The 25,337-nt window shown below is 40.2% G+C and overlaps 1 protein-coding gene across 1 annotated transcript in view; it reads left to right on the forward strand.

Annotated features, from left to right (window-relative positions):
- Window positions 1–14,933, forward strand: part of PLPP4 (phospholipid phosphatase 4) — an 85,905-nt gene extending 70,972 nt beyond the window's left edge. Inside the window, exons 6-7 of the mRNA XM_077930289.1 lie at window positions 3,861–4,031; window positions 10,073–14,933. Of these exons, the coding sequence (XP_077786415.1) occupies window positions 3,861–4,031; window positions 10,073–10,272 (371 nt within the window). The 3' untranslated portion in view covers window positions 10,273–14,933. The remainder of the gene's footprint in view (window positions 1–3,860; window positions 4,032–10,072) is intronic.
- Window positions 14,934–25,337: the final 10,404 nt, after the last annotated feature.

Raw genomic sequence — 25,337 nt, forward strand, 5'->3', positions numbered from 1 at the left:
TGGCTTGTAGTCAGAGACTGAACCACAGTTTCTCAGTTCTGATGTAATCGGAAACTGTGGCTTATTTATTTATTTTGCATGAGAGAGTAGAGGGGAGGAGGAAGCACGGAAAGCAGAACGGGAGAGTGGGTTTAATATACTATGCTTTGTTATACCAGGAGTGTTTTAGCTAGGCAAATGGCTGATTGTAATCCAGATCTTCCCTGCCCAACTCCATTAAAGGTAAAGGTAAAGGGACCCCTGACCATTAGGTCCAGTCGTGACCGACTCTGGGGTTGCGGTGCTCATCTCGCTTTATTGGCCGTGGGAGCCGGTGTACAGCTTCCGGGTCATGTGGCCAGCATGACTAAGCTGCTTCTGGCGAACCAGAGCAGCACACGGAAACGCCGTTTACCTTCCCACCGGAGCGGTACTTATTTATCTACTTGCACTTTGATGTGCTTTCAAACTGCTAGGTTGGCAGGAGCAGGGACCGAGCAATGGGAGCTCACCCCATTGCGGGGATTCGAACTGCCGACCTTCTAATCGGCAAGTCCTAGACTCTGTGGTTTAACCCACAGCACCAAATACAAAGGAATTAGTAACCAATAGGATACCATTTGCTTCCTTCTCCATTTGCTTCCATTCACTTAAACTTTCCCTAAATTGCCAGTAGCCAAGAATGGGCATTGTACTTCTACAAAGGCATAATTATTGAGTACTGGAGTTTTGTTAACCCTCTTATCTTGCATGCATTGCTTCTGAAAACAAAGGCCAAAATGGCATTTGCTTTTGAAGCTTTTGGCACATTTCATCTCTCAAAACAAATGCATTTTTAATCACAGATTCAAATCGATGGCAAGTTCAGTTGGGAGGCTGATTGAGAGAGGTGTTTTATCTTTAGACAAGGCATAACTATAAAACTGTAAGGAGCTGCCGTCCCGATGGAAATTGCAGCTGCTGATTCTTTTTCTGTGTAGAAATTGACCTTCATTGATGCTAAATGAAAGAAGACGTTATACCAAAGAAGTGTCATACCACAGAAAAGATTCACCCACTTTCCTGACCCCTTTGGAAGTGTTCACGTGAAACAATCTCATGAGAATAGGCTTGCATGATGAAGTTTATGCTACATTTAGCACTGTGCATTTCCCACAGATCTTTTCAGAGGTGGGGCAAACCCCTAATAATAATAATAATAATAAATTTTATTTATATCCCGCCCTCCCCAGCCGAAGCTGGGCTCAGGGCGGCTAACAACAATCAAAATACATTCATTATAAAATTAATTAAATCAAATTAAAATCAAATTAATGGCAATTAATAACAAGAGGGGTTTTCAGTAATTGCTCTAACTTAAATTGTGGTTTTGAAAACTGACAGCTTGTGTTCAAGGGACAATCTATTCACCAGTGCTCCCCCTAGGTTTTATCTTATAATTCCTATATGCCTTCATGTAAATCAGCTGTTGATGTGGTCTATGCATTTTGCTACTTCCACTAACTGCCTTCCTTGCACTACACTGGGCTGCGGGTGCATCTTTGCAAGACTTTTCTGAAATCATCATGAGAGAATTTGCTATCTGGGCTCCCCCGTTGTTTTTGTTTCAAAGAGGTGATGTATTGGTGTGATTAAAGGCAAAAAGCAGCTCTTTAGTAATTGTGCACAAACGCTTGCAGGCTTCAAATTAGAGCATGCTTAAAAAAACAACTATTATAATTTCAGCTAAAATTGCATCTTTATCTGTCTTGCACTGAAGTAATTATAATTTTTTCCCCATTTTGTATGGGAAGGTACATACAGTGGGACAAGTGGAGGCCTGTGGCAAGTTTATAGAAATCAAATGTGTAAATTATTATATTTGAACTTGAATTTAATGGGGATTTTTCTTTAAGTGCTTTGCGAGCAATAACAGTAGCTATTCCATTTAAATTATCTCACATGCTCTATGTGTAAACACAACTTCCACTTACTTGGATAGCCAGAGAGCACCCTGTAAGCAATGCCTTTGAATCAAGTGAGAAATTGCATTTATTTTTCATATCTTGATTCCCACCTTTGGCAATGGAACCCCTTAATTAGAGATGGGAATCCTCACCGGTTATCCCAGGACCCTTGGAATTCCTTTTATAGACACACCAGAGCCAACCTGAATAACCTGAGGACAAGGCATTACAAACCAGGCACAACAAAAGGATCTGGCCTAAAGACTGGTCTAGAAGCTGCTGTTGGTGCAGAATGGAGTGGCTAGGTTGCTAAGTGAAGTTACTTGCCTGATCCTGAGACACCGCTTTTAAAAGAACTGCGCTGGCTGCCAGTTTGCTGTCCACAGTCAGGTTTAATGTGTTGGTACTGACCTATAAAGATTAAAGCAGTTTATCTGAGGAAATGCCTTCTCCAGTAGTGGATACTAGGGTGGAGTGGAGTGTAGATGCCCACCTGAATTACCAGCAGCTGGAAGAGGAAAAGTGGCAAGTAGCTTTGCTGTGCAAATGCACCGGTGGAGCCAATAAGGTGCTAGCTCACCCCACCAAGAGTTGCCATCCCAGCCCACCATTGATTACTGGCCCTCTTCCATATTGACCTGCTCTTTCACTAAGATCTTCTAATGAGGCCCTTGGAGGGTTGCCATGCGTCTGGAATTTCCCAGACAACCACAGAATACTGCAGTTGGATACAGTATCTGGGCAGAAATCAGGGAAAATGTCCGGACATATGGCAACCCATGTTGGCAGTCTTGTTTTTGCCGATTTTCCTTAAAAATAGCTCCAAAACAACCTGCTGAGGTCCATCCTGATGAGATCCAGCTCACAGCAAGCAGAGGCAAGGCCTTTTTGTTTTGGTGAAGTCCAGTGTACAGTGGTACCTCGGGTTAAGTACTTAATTCGTTCCGGAGGTCTGTTCTTAACCTGAAACTGTTCTTAACCTGAAGCACCACTTTAGCTAATGGGGCCTCATGCTGCTGCTGTGCCGCCGCCGCCCAATTTCTGTTCTTATCCTGAAGCAAAGTTCTTAACCTGAGGTAATATTTATGGGTTAGCGGAGTCTGTAACCTGAAGCGTATGTAACCTGAAGCATATGTAACCCGAGGTACCACTGTATTGAACAACCTCCCCTCTGAAAGAAAGCAGGCACCAATGGTGCCTTGCTTTCAGAACCTGCTAAAAAAATTATTTATTCTCCCAGGCCTTCACTGGTCATTACTACCAGCTTACAGAGATTTGCATTGGTTTATAACTGATGCTGTATTGCTTGTTTTTTTCCTATTTTTATGTGTGTGTGGTGTTGTTTTTTTAAAAAAGTAAGTGAACCACTTTGACATTTTTTAAAAAGAAAGATGGTAGGGACATCTTTAAAATAAATAAATAATGTCAGCATCGCACATTACCTAAAGCCAATTACGTGTGCATCTTGATATATATCAGCCATTTATGAATATTTACATAATGTTTACCAGAGTAACATTATGTAAATATTCACAAATGATTGAAATGTGTCATGATGTATCATGGGGGGGGGGGGAGAGGTGAATTAAGCAATGCTGGTATTGATATGGAGGTGAATCTTTATTGCAATAAAACAGGAAGAAACTAGAATGTACCTAGGGGTTGTTGTAGATAAAAAAGATGGAGAAAATGTAAGTCTCTAATAAGTCGTATGAGAGCAGATACAGAAAAATGCCTCTGAATACCAGTTGTTGGAAATCACAAGAGATCCTTAACGATGATGCACTGTGAGCTTAAGATCTCATCATTAGCTGTTGCTTCCTTGCAGCAAAAGGATTGGATTTCTAGATGCACAACTCTCTAAGCAGCCTCTTTGTATCATTCTGCTAACTCTCATCTGCTACCTGGTTCTACATTTTCTTTTTCCTTTGGCAGTTGCATTTTCAGGCCTTGGCTTCACCACCTTCTACTTGGCTGGGAAGTTGCATTGCTTTACCGAGAAAGGCCGTGGGAGAAGCTGGCGGCTCTGTGCAGCGATTCTACCTCTGTATTGCGCCATGATGATCGCTCTGTCACGCATGTGCGATTACAAGCATCATTGGCAAGGTGAGCCATGGGAATCTCCTCCTTATGTCAGTTGTCCATGCTCTTTGTCTGCTATAGTGATTCTTATCCATGTACAGTAAGGGGAAAGACAGATCACTGCTCTGATTCAGTATCCACACATAGGCTTTTTTTTTAAAAAAAAATAATACAATAAATCTTTTAAATGAAATACAGGGCAGAGGTAATTAGTTAAGGCTTTTTGACCCAGTTCATTTTTGTAATTGTAGGCTTGTAAGTGACATCTGCTCCAATTTCAGAGTTGCTCTTCCATGAATAATCCAGCTGAGGCTCTGGCTTGTGGAACATTTTTGCCAATTTCCTCTTCCCCATGCCACTTCTCTTGTGACTCTGGGGGCTCTCCCAATCCTCTGGAACAGATTTTCCAAGGAAAGAAGGAAACGTAGGTTGGAAGGGAAATTGGTATTGATGGCAGTGGGCATCCCATAAACAGCAATTTACTCACAAGATCTCTGGCTACCAATTGGAAGCTAGATCTCTGGCTACAGGTCAGCAATTAGTTTAGCCAGTGTAAAACAGAACAGAGTTGGCAAGGGTCCAAGCTGTCCCCCATTCCACCTTACAAATTTTCTGACCCCAGGGTATTCCTTTGGAAATATTTTTTTTAATTTACGTAATAAAGTAGAAAGAAATGATGGTCCACTCTAACTGTTCGTTTACTGAGCCTACATGTGTCCATTTTTGTGTTATGTTTTACTATAGATACTGGTAGGTACTGATTTGAGGTACAGGCATGCATGTATTTGATTTACATCATCAAGTGTTATATCCAGGCATCATATGCTTAACTGTATTTTCAGGATGCTTCCTCTACTGCAGAAAGCAGAATCACTGTAGATTAGATCTGTAGTTAACTATATAGATAAATACTGTATTTGTAACATCATGCTATAGATGATATAACATTAACACAGTGAATCCAAAATATAGTGAATGTTTACATTCATATGAACATTAGCATCCCAGATGAATCTTAAGCCCAGAATCTTAGAAATAAACAGATGGCTGTTAATAGACTCCTAAATGTGATTTGTCAGCATACACTGGTGTTTTTTTCAAGAAGTGGGGAAATGTATAACTATTTTCAGACACACAAAAACCATTTGCTATAGTCAGCATTTGTGTCTGAATGTCTACGTTCTCTACATTTTGGGTGTTGCCTATTAATTCAATTTTTTGATAACCTATCTTAAACTTTGAAGGTCTGGGAGTAGATTATCCTCTGTTTTTGACAAGGGATTGAATCATTTTATCATCTGGTGTTTTGATCCAGCTCTGAGTCATTGAAAATGAATCCTTTAATAGCTTTAAGGTTTCATTTTAAGATAATATAGAAAAAGGAGAAGAAACCCAGTTTGTTTAAAGGTAGTCAGATAACAGTCCTGCAACTCCCTAATAAATGCACCAAAGGTTTATAAAAAGACCCATTGAATACAGTGGGTCTTGCATCCGGATGAGCACGTAGAGGGTGTGTTGGAAGGCTCTTTCAGTGAAAACTATTTCAGAATTCTACTCACACAAGAAGTCTTCTCTTAACCTCATATCATGACCTGAGAGTGTGTTGTCAAATTCATAGATATTATGTTGTAGAATATGCTTTCCCCTGATCTGCTATGCAGGGCATGTGATGTGTTCAGAATGCGTATGTGTGTGTACCTGTGCGTATGCATATGTATATGTGTAAAAGGCAAAACTATTCCGAAGGCTGCTGTAGAGGTAAGTCTAGAAGTATGCGCTTAAGAAATCTGCTGTGCCAAAAGCCAGAATTATTCATGGAATGAAATGTGTGCTGTGAGGCAGATAATTACAGGAGCGTTTTCTGTATGGTGGAAATGCACTGTACCCAAGGGGATTACTGCTATGTCCATTACGGCTGTCTATGCTTGTCTTTGAAGTTTAAGGAGGTAGAACTGGGAAAACTCTGCTGGCTTTTTGATGGGAACCAAGGACTGTATTAACAACATGTTTTTCTGCAGGTGGCCTTAGCACTTACCTAAAAGGACCACGTCCAGAATGGGGAGACTTAAATGACTCAGTAAAATGCAGCTACAGGCTTTGTTGCTCAGTCATTGTCTCTTATGATGAGAGGAGACAGGCAATTGTGCTGAATTACTTGTGATAACAGCCTTTATTGCCCAGTGGGGAACAAACAGGGACGATCAGCATAACATATGGGACACAGGTACTGTATGTGAAAGGCAAATAGGACAGCCATACACCTAAAAAGTCATATATAAGTTTGACTAAATTAATATGACGAGCCCCTTTCCACTCTAATGGGAAAGCATAGCATACTGGTGGAACGATGGCAGATGAACTTGCTCCATTATGAATTCCAAGCAGGTCGGTAATTACTTTTAACAAGGTTTTCCACCCTCCTTTTCTTTTCTTTAAAAAAGACTGCAATTTATTTTCCCAACAAGGTACACAGAAATAATTATAATGGATAAAAGGCTACTGAGTGTCAAGCATTAAATCTGGGCTAACAGCCTATTCCTTGTGACATCCTTTGTGTATTTCCGTACTGGAGAGATAAAAAAAGAAAGTAAAATAATTCTGAGGCAGTTCCAAAAAGTTCAAAGTCACAGGCCCTTCCATTTGAGGTGGGGGATTGGGGAAATGGCTTTCTAGTTTGCCAGCTGCTAATGGAAGCACCACAAAGAAGAGAGAGAAGAGTGGGGTTTCATTCAGCTTTCTGCTTTCAGGCTTTTGTTTTTAACGTCTTATATAGAACTTAATTGACAAAAATCTCCAAGTGGATTATATAAAAATTATAAAATATTCATTAACTACTCATAAAATGATATGTTGAAAAAAAGCAAATTGACATAAAATTCATGCAAATATTTGCTCACGCCGAGAGAAGATTCTCACTCAAGAGGAATAGTCACAGGTTTCCCTTGAAGTAACAGTGGAAACACACCTGTGCAAGATGAGGTATTTTCAAGCAAGATGGGGAAAGCATGCTCATCAGGGTGTTCAAATTAAACTCTTGGCTTTCCGTGGGTATCTGGTTGGCCACTGTGAGGGAATTGCTGGATTAGATCCAGCAGTTCTTCTTATGTTCTTAGGTTTCTGATTATCCTACACATTAGTGTTAAGTTGATTGCATGAAATAGTTGCTCTATATGTGTGTCCCCCAAAATGTCTCTTGTTTTATTAGTTGCACAGGTGAATGTGTGTGTGTGCAAGTGTAATTCTTCAAGTATCCTGGGGCTCACTGTTTCACATTCCTATATGGTTGTCGTTGGCAACCTTAGATGCATACAGCTCTCTTGAATACAAGATGATATCCAATATTTGCTTGTGTTAAATTTGTTTTATCTTCTTTGGGACACCATTTATTTTCATGGGAGGGAAGAAAGAAGATTCTCTTGATAGAGGATGGGGGAGAAGTACTGCATGCTAATTATAATGAGTGCAGAATGCAAATGGAGAAAAATAAATAGATCTTGGTTGTTTAGTGACAGGGCACTATAAATTCTGTGTAGGAACTTTTAAAAGGCTGAGGGTAAAGACTATAAACATGAAGCCATGTATTTAAATAGATTTCTTTTGCATTTCCTTGTGGAAAGCAGTCATGCAATTAAGAAACAAGAACAAGCACTAATATCTTGGTTAAATGTCCTGGTTTTATTGTGTCAAAAATAATAAAAGTAGCAATAAGTAGCTGAAGCCCCTCATTTGAGTGCACACATAGGTGCAAAGGAGTTTAATAAAGGTGGAACAAATGGGTGATAATGCCCAGAGAGAGGGTGTTAGTCATCAATATCAATTAAAACAAATATGTATTGTTCAGCATGGCATGTTGTTGTTTTGCTCTAATTGCTTGATAGAACAAAGTATTAGTTTCCTCTAGTCGTTTCAAATAATGAACAAGTTTGAAGTTGGATGCAACCTTGTAAATCTATTCAAATTACAATTGCTTGGAAATTACCTGGGTTGGTCTTAAAAGGCACAAATTTCATTTACTTAACACCAATGTAATAGCAACAGCATAACCCAGTACAGTCGCACCTTGGTTTTCGAACAGCTTAGTTCCCGAACGTTTTGGCTCCCAAACGCTCTAAACCCGGAAGTGACTGTTCCGGTTTGCAAACTATTTTTGGAAACCAAATGTCTGATGGGGCTTCTGTGGCTTCTGATTGGCTGCAGGAGCTTCCTACAGCCAATCAGAAACTGCACTTTGGTTTCCGAATGTTTTGGAAGTTGAACGGACTTCCGGGACGGCTTCCATTTGGCTTCCAATGTACGACTGTACTTATGTGATAACTGGTTTTGCTGCATGGAATGACTGTCATAGACCAGCTTTAATAATGAAGTGTTTTCAAGTCATTATACTATCCACATGGCAATTGTAGTTGTTACTATTAAAGTGAATATGTGGAATTGTTAGCACCAGCACTAGTCATTAAAGATCATATGTTTAACCAGAGTGGTGATTCTCACTTAACCTTTGCAATCGATTTTCAGGGCGATAGCATTTCCAGATAATAGGCTTCATAACAACATGATATAAACCCCAAATTAGTCTTCTGCCACTGCTAATAATCACACTGAAATTGTATATGAACCCTCTATGGGTTTCGTTTCTCTTCAGCCTCTCTGTTGCCATCCGCCAAGATTTGGAGTGTGAACTTCAGCAGTGAGGAGTCTGCTGCACGTGTGTAAGCTCCTTACATGTTTTAGAACAGGGAAAGCTATTGTAGTGCTCTCCAGATGCTATGAACTACAACCCCCATAAGCCACAACAACCCTGGCCATGAGTCAGGGATGTTGGAAGTTGAAGTCCACAACATTGGGTTGCCTACCCCAGCTTTAGAATCCTTATATATTTAAATACAGCAAATTGGGGCTCTAATATATGCAGGAAGCATACATGAGTGTAACAGGCTCTTGTAACAGTGTAATTCACACTGTTACACTGAATGTAACTGTGCAGAAGCTTGCCTTTTAATATGTAGAGGACAGCGCTGGAGGGCATTGGGGGCAGGGAGCTTCCTTCTCTATGTAATATCAATCTTGTAGGGAAAGAAATATCTGAAGACGGATTCTCTGGGCACAGTTTCTTCTGCTGACTATCGAAAGTTGACCAACGAAACTAAAGTGTAAGAATTTTGCAGCTAAAGTACAGTGGTGCCCCGCAAGACAAATGCCTCGCAAGACGAAAAACTCGCTAGACGAAAGGGTTTTCCATTTTTTGAGTCGTTCCGCAAGACGAATTTCCCTATGGGCTCGCTTCGCAAGACGAAACATCTTGCGAGTTCTTGCGAGTTTGTTTCCTTTTTCTTAAAGCCGCTAAGCTGCTAATAGCCGCTAAGCCACTAATAGCCATGCTTCGCAAGACGAAAAAACCGCAAGATGAAGAGACTCGCGGAACGGATTCATTTTATCTTGCGAGGCACCACTGTATTCCAGAACATGTTGGTTAACCAAAATCAAACACGTGTGATTCCTACTTTTCTTAATGTGTGTTGCTTGTTTCAGTTGACTTACTGAATATAACAAGATGTTCAAAATAAAAACCCTAGGTGATAGCTAACATTAAAACCAGAAAAGTTTCTACCAAATCGGGGGGTGGGGGTGGTGGCTGACACTTGTGTTTTACTAGACCCCAAGCTCCAACAGGAGCAAGGCATTAATCAAACAATTAATTTTAATGTGCGGACATGTTGCCTCTGAGCAGAGCATAGGATTTTGTTTTGAGGACTGGAACCAGGTGAGCTTCTACATTTTTTAAAATCAGTCTCTGGTCATTCCAAGCTGATTTCATTTCAGCAGTCCAGTTTAAGAAGACAAGCTATTTTGTCGTGAAGATTGTTCAGTGCCCACTGGTGTGGTGGGGCAGAGCCACCAAGCCACCCTCTGCACACTAAATGCGCTATCCCCCTATCTGAAGGGGTGGGAAGGCCGTAGTGAGTTCATGCGGTATCTAATTTGGGGGTTCTCTCCCTTTCCTGTAGTTCTAACAGTAATATAAGACTTTTTAGCAAATATTGTTCTCCTTTCCCTCCCACATCTAGATGCCTTTGTCGGAGGGGTCATCGGCCTCATGTTTGCTTACATTTGCTACAGACAACACTACCCTCCGTTGGGTAACCTGTCTTGTCACAAGCCTTACGTCAGTCTGCTTGCTCAGACCGTGCTGAAGAAAGAAGAGGCGCCCACAGTGGATAATGCAACCAGCCTGCCTCTGGAAGGGATAACAGAAGGTCCGGTATGACTAATACACATGCAGGATGAACTTCTAGCCCTTTCATACATTCCGCCAATCCAAACTGGTCTCTCTGCATAACAAATGTCTCTTAAACAGCTGTGATTCTGCCATACCCCTCCCTTACTTTTCCATATCCTTTTCTTTCCCCTCACACTCCTCTGTCCTGTGTTTCCCACACCCTCCGTTCCATGCAAAAGCAATGATTGTTTAAGGGGACAAATACAGAACTAAGATCCGTGAGACGCCGCTCATGATTACTAATCTCTATTTACATGGCACTTCAGCGTGCAGAGTGCTAGCTTATTCATACTTACCAACAGCCGTCTGAGGCAGGTCATTATTATTCCCATTTTATAGATGGGTGGCAGAGGCTGGAAGAGAATGTGTTGCTCAAGGCCACCCAGTGAACCTGTGGCTGAGCTAGAACACGGATCAGGACCAACTCTTACTCGGATGGACCATATCGACTGCAAAGGGATTAAATATCTTCTGCTAAGAAGTTAAAGGCATTCTGAGCTGTGATTGACACCACACCTTCTTTTCCGAAGGCATTCAACATGTATCAAAAAGGTTTATTTCTTTTATGTCTCATAACTCTGTATGTGGTTACAAGAGCATTCTGCGTGTCTCCCGGTTGTCTAACATGTAGCAGTGCAAATATCTTTGTGCCGCCCATCAAGTCTGGCAGCGTTCTTCTGTGCTGACTATAATGAAATGATGGTTTTAAATATACAAAAGAGCAAGAGCTGGAGGAGGCCAAGATTGCAGGCATCAGTCATTCCTGAGCAAGATGTCCACAGCACAGTTATGCAAAGACCTTGGAACTCTCAGCTGGCAATAACGTATATTGATAGGATCACTTGGACACTCTTAATATTAACACATTAGCGGAACGTTTTTTCCCCTTTCCCTTGAGAGCATAATTTACATTCAAGCTGAATAACTCATTGCCAAACAGCAACTTGTAGTCCTTTTTTTAAAGTAACAAAACAAAACAACCTAACACCGAAAATATCCTGAATTGTGAAGGTGAAAAAAACAACACATTTTTGTGAATATGTGAGCTAGAGTCACATTAGTTTAATGGGTTTTCCTTCTTTTGTTTATTTGCTGGGGGTTTTAATAGTTTGCCATTCATGGCAATCTGTTTTTGGGAAGATTGACTCTCCCTGTCCCCACCAACGCTATATTAACTTGTGTTATCTTCTGCATATGCAATTCTGAATCTAGCACTTTCCCAAGTACCTTGTTTGCATAGCTGTCAACCTTTCCCTTTTTAAAAGGGAAATTCCCTTATTCCGAATAGGATTCCTCGCAAGAAAAGGGAAAAGTTGACAGCTATGCTTGTTTGGGAGGCTGCTGTTATATTACTACAAGTGCATGCATGGGAGGGTGTGTGTGTGTGTGTGGCAGCACTCAGTGGCATATATGTGAACAATCGTAAACCTCATTTCAGAAGTCTGTGGCAAAAAGCGAGGACTCCCAGCCGAGCATGCTGCTTTGGTGAACTCCATAGGGACCCTTCACTCGTGTGCAGCCTTTCGCTTATGCAAGGTTGTTGGCTGTGTTCGAAGTAGGAACTAGCCCACTGTATTTTGATAAGTACCTCAGGCTGTACCTCAGATTCGTGAACCTGCTGTGATATTTCACAGGCGTGCACAAGACTGCATCTACTGACAAAAAGGTTTATATCCTGTTCATTATTCCATCAGCCCCTCTTCAGATTTCAGATATCTCAGCAAAAACTCACAAAGTCATTGGCCACTGTTTGGTGTGGTGAATAACAAGGGTGACTCAAGGGAGATTTTTCTTTCTTCGGTCCCTCATTGCACACTGCACACCCAGTGTTGGGAGCAATGCTCACAGCCTCAGGACATGAATACAACCACGTGGTCTAGGTTGCTGCCTTGTGCATCTTTTCCCCAGTCTAGTTAGGGATGCATTGGTGAAGGTCTCTGCCACCCTTATAGGAGCGGAGCAATTATGTAGCATATGCACATTCATTAATCTTTCCCTCCTTTATTTCTTCTTCTTCTTCCATTAATTCTTTGTGCAAGTGTCATACTGCAGTGAAATCATGTCCCTTTTGATGGCAGAAAAGAAAAACATGCCGCTGAAATCTTTATAAAAGCGTATTAGGGAAGAAGATGTTTTATGTAATAATCTGACAATGGGATTTTTTGGTTTGATCAGCTAGCTGGACTAACGGAGGCTGCTTTGATCAATGCTACCCATTATGGTGCTTTCAACTGGAAGGGATTGCTACCATAGCTATACTTACACCTAATGTGTGCCTGATGGACTATGCATTGGCCTAGTCTGTAATTTAACAAGTTCACATCCCCCTATAAAAACTGAACATTTTCTTTGCCAATTTTTTCCTTTTTTGCGGGGGGTCAGGGGTTACCTGAAGGAAGTGATTGTTGGTTGACAACTATGATTTTTTTGGGTCAGAGGTGAGAACAGATGAACCCCCCTTTTTAAAATAGATCCACTGCACATAGTAAAATAAAAAAAAATCCCCGAAATGAGGATTGTATATACTGAAAATATACAATAAATTTGAATCACATTCTTTTAAAAGCCCTGTAGAATTTAATAGGAAGAGACATTTGTGTTCCTGTGTGTGTGTTTTATGTAAATATATTGGGATGTAAAATATACTGTGGAGATATGGATCTTACACCTCTGTATGTATGAGAGAAAAGGAAATTATGAATGGGTGGAAAGTCAGAATAGTATCAGGATTCACTTTTCCTGAATATGCAATGACATAACTTTTGCCTACCTTATAGGGTTTGGGAAGTTTTGCAGTATTTCCCCCAATGATCAGATACTTACATATACTCTGAATCACTTATCTTTACTGTCTTACTAGTGAAATTTTCACAATGGTCCTAGATCTATATTTTTGAGAGAAAAAAATTCTTACAGAATGAATTCTGTTATAGAGGTGCTCTAATTTTTTTATTCAGACATCTGTCTATGCATGAAACAAACTGTTCAAAACCTTAGTATGTTATATGTGCCAACTGTGGTTGGAGGAGGGACAGTGGGAATGTCCTGAAGAACACCCAAAGCCTTTGTCATGGGAACCGGCCTTTAAGCAGGAGGCGTTGCTGAAGTTGCCCTAGGCTTAAAAAAGCTTTCCAGGAGGTTTAGCTGCTCCTGTGCCTTCAGGTATCCTGGTGAGACTAGTAGATCAGGCACAAGGTTTCTCTCCAAAGGTCTGTTTTCCCTGCTTCGTTTCCTTTGAGGCTGGCCCCAATCTGCTATTGTACTACTCATACATGCCCTCCACCAATGTCACTATATTTGGGATAAAAACTGAAAGTTGCTGCACTGGCACATCTCGAGTTTCTAAACCAGGTGGAGTTTTGGAGGCTACCAAGTCAAGTTGACTGTATGGGAAACTTCAGGCCCAGGAGGCAAATGCAGCAATCTAGGCCTCTCTGTCTGTGGCCCTTGAGACCCCCTCTAGGCCATACATCCCCAAAGCCACATGCCTCACCAGGCATGTTCCTTGAGTGTTTTGACTTGGCTGAAATATGTAATTGAACTCTGATAATGCGTCTTGATGGAGGATCGAGAGAGGTGTGTTAGTGTGAAGAAGCTAGCATGCTGTATGAAGGTAAAATTCATGCTTGTTGCTCTTACCACTTTTGCCACTGATATGTGGCCCCCAGAAAGTTGCCCAGGTCGGTGAATGTGGCCCTCAAGCTCTGGCTTAATCCATATGTTTTTTTTGAAAAAACTTCTCATGATGGCCCAGTTTACAGAAACAAACTGAACATGGTGTCCATTTCAAAAGCAAGAACGCAACCTCTTGTAGGAAGCCATTTGTGCACCACAATTCACTATGCAGAGCATTTGACTTCCACCGTACCATTCCAAGCTCTTTTCTGTGGCTTGCAGTGTCAATGGCAAAATTGGCCTGGTCACTATGTAGAGCAGCTTCACTCTGCTGATTTGAATGTAGCCACTGTTCCAGTATGCATTTGGATCTTGGCTTGATTCACATAATGATGTTAAGGTATCATCAATCATTCTTAATTTTCCTCATAAATGTTCCCTCTTCCATAACAAAGCTGCCTTCCTAGTTTCCTCTCACAACAAGACTGAATGTTTCTAAGTGATGCATTAAATGCATTTCGTTCTGCCTAATTCTTAAAAATGAATGAAATACATGGGCTCTCCTCCAGAATGCTGTATGAACTCACCATGTCTTGGAAGAAGACATCCCTTCCTCCTCCAGCCATTTCCACCCATTTCCTTAAGATATAATTAGAAGACTTGCCAACCATTAAATGAATCCCGGATAACCAGATTATAGAATGTGGCATTCAGTGCCACAAAAATATATCTATACTGCTAGATAAATAGTTGGGAGAGACTTTGCAATGCGGCAAAAGAATGAAGTGTATTTAATGGAGGTAATTACACTGAGGGCCATAAAAGAATCCATGTAAAAGCTTTTGATTATAATGTAATTAAAATTTACTGAGGATGTAATGATGTAAACCTTACGGAAATATCCAGAAGAGCTGCAGTTACTAGTGCAAGTTGGTGAGGAAAAGGCATTTTTGTGGATCAGTGTCTTTTTAATTTTGTGCTTTTAATGTGAAGGAAATGTAAATGCTGTAATGCACCAATAAAAATGAACTTGAATGTGGGAACTTTGTACATTGTGATGCTGTAATTTTTATTTTGTTGGCAAGAGACTTGGCTTTCTAAGCCCTACTGACTTCTGAATGTTGATAATGTTGTCAAGTAGCTGTCATCAAGCTGGTATTGGGAAGTACCCACGGCTGTCTCACAAAGGAAATGTTGTCTGTAATATTCCTTGAATCCCTAAATGATCTTATTTCTTTCCTTTTTATACAACTCCCGCAATCCAATTTTCTGGTCATAGATTCAGCTTCGTTCATGTTTACCTCTCTACGTTCTGCCAGGAGAAACTGTGGTTTCTGTGATGCATGTGAGAGCGACTGATAGCATATGATATGATTCTGTGCATCAAAATGTTTGGCTTAGCAGAGATGGTATATTATGTCCTTTAACTGAAAGCAAGTAGCATCATATTCTTAGGGCCTAATCAACTCAGAGCAATAGATGCCCAGGTGACTTTGAATTATAGCTTCAGGGGAAAATGGAGAGAAAAGAAAGCCAGTAGACTATAAACCAGGTTTTTAACACAGCTGCCTGGTTCAGTGGACACATTCAGGCTCTGGGTATCTCTTTCTCTGGCAGTGAAACATGAATTATGATTCAGTCTTCTGTTTGGTTTTTTTAAAAAGCAGAAGATGCTAAATTTTGGCTTCATTCATCCTAGCCCTGTTGCTGGTAGGTTTGTAGAAGCAGAAAATGCATAGATTAATTACAGGACAGTAGAGATTTGTCTCTAGTTTTGCATCTGGTTATTTAGCACAGATATAGCCTATGTGGCTCCCTCCAGACATTGCAGACTCCAACTCCTATCAGCTTCAGTCAACATAACTAGTGGTTAGGGCAGATGGAAGTTGTATCACAAAGCAGATGGAGGGCACTATATTGACTACCCTTGATGCATTATCATTATCATTATTATTATTATTTATTATTTCAATTTATACACCGCCCTATACCCTATATAATTGGTCATGGTTGGGGGACCTGTTTCCCTTCAGGTTTTTCTCAACTACAACTCCCATCATCCTCGATTATTGGCCATCCTAGTTGAGGCTGATGGAAGTATGAGTTGATGATATCTGGAGAGCCATAGATGCCCTACCCCTGATCAATAGTTTTGACAAAGCTAATGCTATATTTACAAAGCACTTATTATAGCTTCAGGCAACCCAACTGCACAATTTATTTATTTTTGATAAGTGGTTCCCACATTCTCAAAGCAGTCCCTTTTCTGTTCCTAATTCTTATCCCTTATGCACAATAAAAATTCAATCGTAGCTATATTACACAATATTTTCTTGTGGGCAGCCATCAATGCATACTGAAATGACAATGTGTATATCGGGAGAAGTTGCCTTCTGTGCATATAATAAGAACTCACTCAAAGAGAGCTTTTGGCACACAGCAGATTTGTGCTATTTCATACAGTGGTACTCAATGCATTGGATAGCTGGTCAGATAACTGAGTAAAGTCTGGTTTAGTGGTATCATTGAAATTTGTATTTCTAGGTTCACAGATATTAGTCTTGCAAGCATACAATACTCACCTGAAATACAAGGTAAGGATTATATATTCCGACATGTAATAGAAGCAGCCAATAATAGAGGCAAGAAGTGATGGCAAACTGAAGGAGGAAAGGGAACACACAGTCTCTCCCACTACAACTGTTCTGCTGCAATGTGTAAGGTACAATAATTGGGGGGAAGATTATGTTTGAGCCAATCCAGTTTAATCTGTAGTGATTTCACCTATCACTAGTACTAAGATGAAGCCAATATGCTTGTATGAATCTCACAAGAGAAATTTCACTACTCTTATACTCACTGGATTTCCCCCAAAATCCCTTGCCTGCAAAGTTGCCTTGAAGGTTGACCATTCTGAAAGTCAGACACAGAGTCTGTACTATGGAGCTTCAATTCCTTGGAGATGGCTCTGTGGGGGTGATGTCAAATAACATGTAATAAATGAATGGGAATCTCTGTCACTTTGGGTAATTTCAGACCTGGAATACTGATTTGAAACAAAACGTATGAAATAAGCCTTTTGGTGCCAGTTTGTTGTGGCTAACCTGTGGCAGATGAGTATTTTCTTATATAGCTTAAATTTATATTTTGAGACAAACTGGTCTGGAGTTATCATTATTATCATCAAACCTTTTATTGGCATCACATACAAACATCCATAGTAAATCAATACAGAATTACCACCTCCCCAATGTCACAGAACATTTGTCAAATGAAAAGAGGAGAAAAACTCTAACGTTACATCTCTAGGTCTCCAGGGAGATCAGACGTCTGCAATGTGTTTGTATGACCTCCAACTCTGGTTTCCATTTGGGGGTGCAGAGTTGATCTAGAAACTGCTGGTAGAGATCAGCATATCATATAGTTTACATTTAAGAACCATGTGAGTAAGAGTTTCCAGCAGGTGGTCTTTCTCCTTCCACCATTCCCGAGAACCTACCCTAAAGGAGGTATAATGGGTTTGAATTAAACCTGGCAGAAATTCAAGATAATTATAATTAGTTTCATGTGCCCAAGAAAGTTGAAAGTAAAGAGGGGAACATGTTTTCTCTGCTGCTGCTGCTGCTGCTACTAGTTCCTGGAGTTCAATGTCCCACAACCTAGTTTTATTATAGCCTTGGCAGATGTTGGAGGCATTGATCGCAAAAGTTCCATTGACAGTCCAAGTTGCTGTACCTTTATGTTAAACTGTTGTAGCCCTGGGGAAAGAAAGAGGTCTGACAAGACTTCTCTGAGGAGAGGATCTTTGTCTAATGTGAGGTAGATGTTTAGCCAACATAGAAGAAATATCACCCAGGCAACGGTCTCTACCTTATGTTGACCGTCTGGAGTTATGGTGCAACTAGTTATATCATTTTTCCTAAGGAGATGAATGCCTGAAAATGGTCTTTAATAGAGTCTAGTCACTGCTTGAAATAGCGGTCAATGGTGATGATGTCATAGGGTAAGTTACAGCAATATAAATACAGCATTAAAAATGGTTTAAAATAAATTTCAATCAAACCTATTGAGTGTCCTAAAAATATCTCTCCCAAGGTGTCAGAGGCCCAGGGTGAAGAGGTGTCAGCCACATCTAAGGAGTGAGCCAGTAAGTTCCTGAGAAATGTAGAGGTTAAGAGAAGAAGATCAAATGGAATAATATGAGGCATGAGGGAAAAAAAAAAAGGGGGGGGAGAACTCCCTGTGAGGAGAATAAAGAGGGGGGAAAGCGTCTGAAGGGACTATGGGAGTGCTGGCAACAGATCCAAGAACATTTTCAGTATCAACTGGAGTCACTGCCAGAGGGGAGTACAAGCCTCCAGAGGAAGGATATCTTAAGAATGAAGAAACAAATGTAGAAGTATAAAGATGAGCTCTGTGACCCACTTAATACTCAGTTGTAAACGTCAGGATGGAGTTATGTCTTGAATATCACCAGGAGAATATAAAGTGATCTGGAAAGAATCAAAGGAGGGAAGGAAAGTCAATGTTTTGATTGCTTAATTCATTATTAGAATGTATAAAATGAAGCAGAATTTTAGTCACAGCCACTCAGGGCCAAAGTATATGATATGTTAAATGCGTGAATGCAATAAACCTGTCTTGATTTTTGTTATTTGAAAAACATCCACCAGGGGTAGGGAGATGATGCTCCCCAATGGCAGCTTTTCTACCCAGCCAAATAGCAGCTACAGGGGAGTTTCCCCCCCCCCGCCCGCTTTTTCATTTTTTTATCAAGACCACCGGGACAAAGGATCAGCCTCATCCCTGTGCAAAATGGCCCTGATCCTTATCCTCACCCCCACTCCAAACAGCTGCTATTTAAATAAGGAAAATCAGAGACATTAAATGCATTCTTGTCTAGTTGGACAATTATTTATTATTATACAATCAATTTATTTCCTTTCCCACCATAAGGCTAATGTCTCTATTGGATCATTAAAAAGCTCTCGCCATCCTCATTAGGTAGCAATTGTAAATATTGTCCATAGAAAACCCCAAGAAAATAAATGTTATGTCCTTGGAGAAATCTTCCCAGTTCCATCTGAACACAAATGCCATAATATGATGTTTTCAGTGCAACATAAAAACCTGGTAAAGCTCTCCCTACTGAGATCCACAAAGGAGACTATTACGCTGATCCTACTGACATTTTAATGGGGGGGGGGGGGAAGGAGTTGAAAATAAAAAGGTACATTTGATTTTTTTAAAAAAAGATTTATTTTCTCCCTTGGGAACAGAGTACCCAAGCAGCATGAAACATTTAAATGTAAAGTATTTGATTTAAATTGCTACTTACTTGGAGATTATGTCAGCCATTTTCTGCTGGAGAGAGCCACTGCTGCTCATATCTGATGTGCTAGCACACTCTTAACTACCCAGCTTTTTCCTCCAAAACAAATACAGTGGTACCTCGGGTTACATACACTTCAGGTTACATACGCTTCAGGTTACAGGCTCCGCTAACCCAGAAATAGTGCTTCAGATTAAGAACTTTCCTTCAGGATGGGAACAGAAATCGTGCTCCGGCGGCGTGGCAGCAGCAGGAGGCCCCATTAGCTAAAGTGGTGCTTCAGGTTAAGAACAGTTTCAGGTTAAGTACAGACCTCCAGAACGAGTTAAGTACTTAACCTGAGGTACCACTGTACCTCAGATAGAACATGAACCTTCTTCTTTTCTTTAAATGGTTTATCTACAATATCCCCCATTTTATCTTTGTAAGGGAGCAAGCTACTGAATAGGAACCTGGTCTATGACTGGTGAACAAGAACACAAGGTGAGCCCTCCTGGATCAGACCAAAGGAAAATCTAGTTCAGAGAAGCCCACAGGCAGATTGTGATGGCAGTTCCTCAGTGCCTAGTCTTCAGCTGCCTCTGGTCCTTGGGGAACCATCATGAGCAGTAGCCAATGACAGCCATGTCCTCCACAAATTTGCCTACTGCGCCTAGGAATGGACGAAAAATGTAACTCAGTATGCATTTAAAGCCAAATCTATCAAATTTGCACTTTACAAAACAGTGCACAAATTGAAACACAGCTATCCTTCAAAATTTACACTTATCTGAGTTTTATGATACAGTTCCCCAACCAAACTACTTTTTACAGAAATACATATATTTAGGGAAAGTGTGGGTAGAAATGAAGATATTAGTGGAAATAACTCACACCAATGCATTATATTAGGGGAATTTGCTTGTAAAGATTTGTACATTGATCCACAGAAACATGCATTCATTAGGAGAAATTTGCACTAAAACACTGATGAAATTTCATGAGGATTTTTAAAAAAAAAATCAAATATCACTGCAAAATGTGGAGAACTGAATTTAAGATTGTAAGAATGAAAAACAGAAGGAGCCAAAAATGGCACATTCTTCTATCCCTAAGTGTGTCCAACTCGTAGCTGTCAACGTTTCCCTTTTTTTAAGTGAAATTCCCTTATTCCGAATAGGATTCCTCGCAAGAAAAGGGAAAAGTTGACAGTTATGGTCCAACTGTTCTTCCATGCTACTAAGTGTTTAAAGAGGAATATAGGAGAGACCAAGATAGGTTTTGCCCATTTAAGACTGGGAAGTCATTTCTCTACCATAGAGAGAAGGTAGCTATCTCCCTCCAAAGATTATTCCATCCATCTGGGAGTTATAAGAAGTGTTTGGAATTTGTAGCATTCTAGCAGTTGTGAAACGACAGGTCCAGATGAGCTCATTTCCTCCACGCATACGAGCAGAAAATGTTCTAATGAAGCTAGCATTATGTATCCACCTAGCTTCCCTTTGGATATTGAAACAGAAGCACTTCAGGAAAGAAATACCTCTGTGAACATATGTCTCCGCTTCTGTAAATCTCCTCAGCTGAGAAAATATTTGCTTGCTGGAGAAATTAGCACCAACTACTGATTACTTTATTCACAGGAGCTGCTGCCAGCTACATATTAGGAACAAAAATACTTCTTTCTACAGATGTTCCAGTGCTGTCTCAGTTTTCTTTCTGTTTCATGTCAAGAAGTTACCAAACGCTCAGTTGTTAATGGTATGTTATGTACATCCGGGAATACTATATTAGGGCTACAATCTTATGCCAATGCCTATCTTATCTTATCTAAACATAATGTAAATATTTTCAGTGGCCCAAATAGATGGAAGATAGAAAAAACATACATCTTGATTATATGGGAGGAACAATTTTATTAGCTGTAATAAGCTTTGTTGAGTCATCTCAAACACACACACACACACACACACACACAACTGGGGAGACCCAACCTGAGTCAATTCGTTGCAGTGCTAATGTTTCGTTTAGGCTTTAAAACTCCTATACAGTAAGGAGTGTTTTGGGGAAAGGTTTATGCGGGGGGGGGGGGGGAGAGTCTCACCGGAAACTTTACCGTACTCCAAAACTTCACAAATACAAAATATATTAACTTCAGAGATTGCTCCCAGTTCTGTAGGCCCTAGAATAAGGGGAATAAATTAAATCAGGCATCTCCAAACCGGCCCTCCAGATGTTTTGGGACTACAACTCCCATAATCTCTAGCTAACAGGACCAATGGTCAGGGATGAGGGGAATTGTAGTCCCAAAACATCTAGAGGGCCGAGTTTACCTATGCCTGCCATAGAACTTTGGAGCTTGTGATCAAGCAACGATATTGTAAGCTCCCATTAAGCTTCCACAGCTGTTTGATTTTCATTTGCTAAAGGTACCATGAAATGTGACATTTGAAAAGGAAGATGAGATAGAAAAAGGCACCGTCTTTCTCCACTCCCTCAGGACGGTCTTTGTCCTAATGAAATGATACCTCAAGTCCTATTGCATGAAATGTAGTCACTCGGTAAAATAATTAGTGTGTGGGTTTTATTGGGTACCACCTGCTCAAAATTGCCAGTCGTGTGGCATTTTTATAATGAGGAAATTAAACCTTGTTATTCCATTGCTTCTCTCTGTGTCCGTAGGTGGCAAATACAATCCTGAAGAAAATGTGTTTTTCCTTCATTGCTGCCAATTTACAATTCTATTAGTCTGCTAGTCTGTTGCCTTCATAGGCCTGGTCATTTCCTCCACAGACCTCTCTGCATCCAGTCACTGATTTGGCTGTAGAAATCTCATTCCTAAAGCATTACCAGAATAACTTCTTGCCAAGTGACCCCCTGGCACCTTGGACCAGTGTGTTCCCACCCCCTTCCAACCTGTGCATTTGCTATGTCAGGTTGTTAATTAGAAAGTTCTTCACATCCCCTCTAATCTCTTCCCCCAATTAAGTAATTTCATGTCTAGGCTGATACTAGGAAGTCATCGAGGAATCAGCTATTGCAATTAACTGATTTGATTACAGAACTATAAATTGGATAAGCTGTTTGCTGAAGAAGTATCAGGTCAAAGCTCCATATGCTATTCTTTTTTCATATTTCTATTTATAAAGTTTTCCATACAAACATAACATCACAAAAATAATGACAACACAATATCAGGAGAGTACAGATATTAATATTAGAGTAGTTGTTAAGCTATAATTTTGAGACTAATAGATAATTGAGAGGGGAAGTAGTTAACTAAACAGTTAACCAAAGCCAATGGCTCTAGGCTTCCATGCATCCCAGGTGGTGTAAAGGTATATATATATATATATATATATATATATATATATATATATATGATTCAATAAAACAATTTCTCCAAATATATCTACTTTAGGTCTTTTCTTGATTGCTTGCAGCTTAATTGTTGATTCTTCCATCAGCGCTGTAGTCCATATTTCTTGATATTGTATTTCTAATCAATTTAAATGTGATGTTTTCCAATTTGTTTGCGGTTGTTAATCTGGCAGCAGTTAATAGCACAGCAACCAAATCCTCAAATGTATGGCTCTCTTCACATGGTCCTTATGGAAAAAGCAGCTTTGTCCTTCTTCAGCTTCTGGGCATCGGTTATTCAGAAAATTGGAGATTATCTACTTACATTCTCTTTTGTCCCTTTTCTGCAGAGTTGCGATTCAATGAAAATATGAGATTTGGGAGCTGATCACAGTGTTTGGTATATTTATATAACACTCCTCTAGAGGTTTACTTGGAGGTAAGTCTCACTGCACTCAGTGGGATTTCCAGGCCTGTGCATGTAGCAGGGGAAGGGAATAAATGCTAAAGAATGGTTTTTAAGCCAACAACTCCTATTCAGTACATGCTGAACACTGAACTCTCCTCAACACTATTATATTTGAAATATCCTTCCTGTGAGATGCTATCTTGTTCATCAGATTGCTTTCTTTCCTACCCTATCTTGTTTCTCATTTAATCAGCATTGCAAGCTATTTATGTACACACCATCAATTTCATTCTGATCATTGGAAGTCACTATCTTTATTAGTGTCCACTATATAATAACATGACAGAAAGTGGCAAGGGAAATAAACTACATGGAAACACAATTCAGTAGAGAAATTTCCTCGTGTATGCTCTCTTCAAGAAAGAATCGCTGGGATTTCTCTCTCTCCCTCTTTCTCTCTGCCATCTTTTAATGCAAGGGCAAAGTTGCTGCCACCCTGCTACAATAGATTTAAAAAGAGATGCTTACCCTACCTTTCATTAAAAGGAAACAGAATGTTCCGTTGTCAAAGAGACTAAATAGTGGATTCTGAAAGCACGTTTGCAACATTGCTAACTTGCATCAAGTGTTGACAGGGTGCAAAAATATTCACCAAGCCTCATTAAGTGAAACATCGGTCTGGTTTCAGAACTGCTTACACATTTTAAGATTTCTTTTCACTCCCCCTAGGGCCAGAAACCTGCCTTAAAATAGAATATAATAAAGCTGAGATTTTCAGTGATTTACATTGCAGTCTTATACAAATTTACATAGGTGTAAGAGCAATTGGGTTCAGCGTAGACATTGAGTTCTGTGTAGTCCCTTGGGCTGCACTATTACAGTACAATTTTATGCATGCTTGCTCAGAACAGAACTAAGTAACAACTGCTTTCATTGTGCAGGAAAGTATGCATAGGATTGCTGCTCTAGGTAATGATCTGGAGTTCAGCTGTTGCATGGTGTGCACAAGACTTAGAAGATACTATTTTTTCTTTCATTGAGGTTTCCAAGAACTGCATCCCAGAATTGAATTGGTACAGTATATATTTCTTACTAAACCTCGCCGTGACTAAGTTTCAGTGTACGAGTCCCTTGTGAGTGCACAGCAGCCCAGATAGCTCTTTTACTGCTAGGTGAGATACCAAGCTGAAAAAGCAAGGAAACACGTTTCTGACTTTATTTGTGAACTCTAAAAAAGTAGTGTGCTGTAGAGTATAAATGATACTGGTCCAATGAAACAAATGGAACAGCTTTGTTGCAACCAACAACAGGATCAAAAGAGCAATGGGACGCGTGCATTTTCAAAAGCAAGACCATTTGATTTAATGGTGCTTACTCACAAGTAACCGGGCATAGGATTGCAGCTTTAGTCAAGGTAGACTTTACCTAGATTGTGGGTGTTTAGTCTTGCTATTATTGCAGCAGCAGCTTTTATTGACTTAATCAGATGTTGTGAGAATAAAATGGAGAGAGGGAGAACCATGTATACTACCTTAGGCTATAAATTTAAAATAAAATAAAATGCACGTGGTGATATAGATGGCAGCCTGTTATTTCTCATTTATATGTAAACCACTTAATCATAAAATAACTTAAAAAGCTGTTTAAAAAGGTGGACAGAAGTACATAGAGAGTATACTTAGAACAAAAATTTCTTATGCCACAACATATATATATCTCTTATGGTACGTTAAAGACATATATATATATATATATATATATATATATATATGCAGGTTTTGGTGTCCTCGGGTATCTTCCCGTGTAAAAGTTGGGGTGTCTAGGCGACGTTTCGACGAGGTCTCACTCGTCATCTTCAGGCTGGTGCTTTCGGCTTCTTGTTACTGGAACAGAGCAGGATCTCAGTGTTTGAGTTCCTATAAATACTGTTGAGGAGGTTCTGGGCAGAGAGGAAATTCCCAGGCTAGTGTGCCTTTTCTTCTTTTGTTCCTTAATTGCTTGAGGGATATCTTGAGTGATTTCTTGAGTGATATCCTGAGTACCACTTAGGTGGGTCATTAGGTGTGGATTAGTTGCTAAAGCCTTTGTGTCTTGACCTCTTGAACTTTGTGAAGAGTTTTTCTGAGAAGATGGGTGTACTACATTTAGTTGTGCTCTGGCTTGGCTTCGTGTATAGGGGCGAGCTGTGGTTTTGTGGTCTGTGCCAGCCAGATCTGTGTAGGGATTGCAGGGGGGTGCAGCATCCGGAGGTGCCACCATGGTTTGGCTACTGGATGGTGTCTGTAATTTATCTGTGGAGAGGGTCTGGGTTTGGGTCTGGTGTGGTTGATTGGTGATGGCGTTCTGTGTGCCTCTGGATCT

This window comes from Podarcis muralis, chromosome 6, assembly GCF_964188315.1.
Source record: "Podarcis muralis chromosome 6, rPodMur119.hap1.1, whole genome shotgun sequence".
Taxonomy (NCBI): domain Eukaryota; kingdom Metazoa; phylum Chordata; class Lepidosauria; order Squamata; family Lacertidae; genus Podarcis; species Podarcis muralis.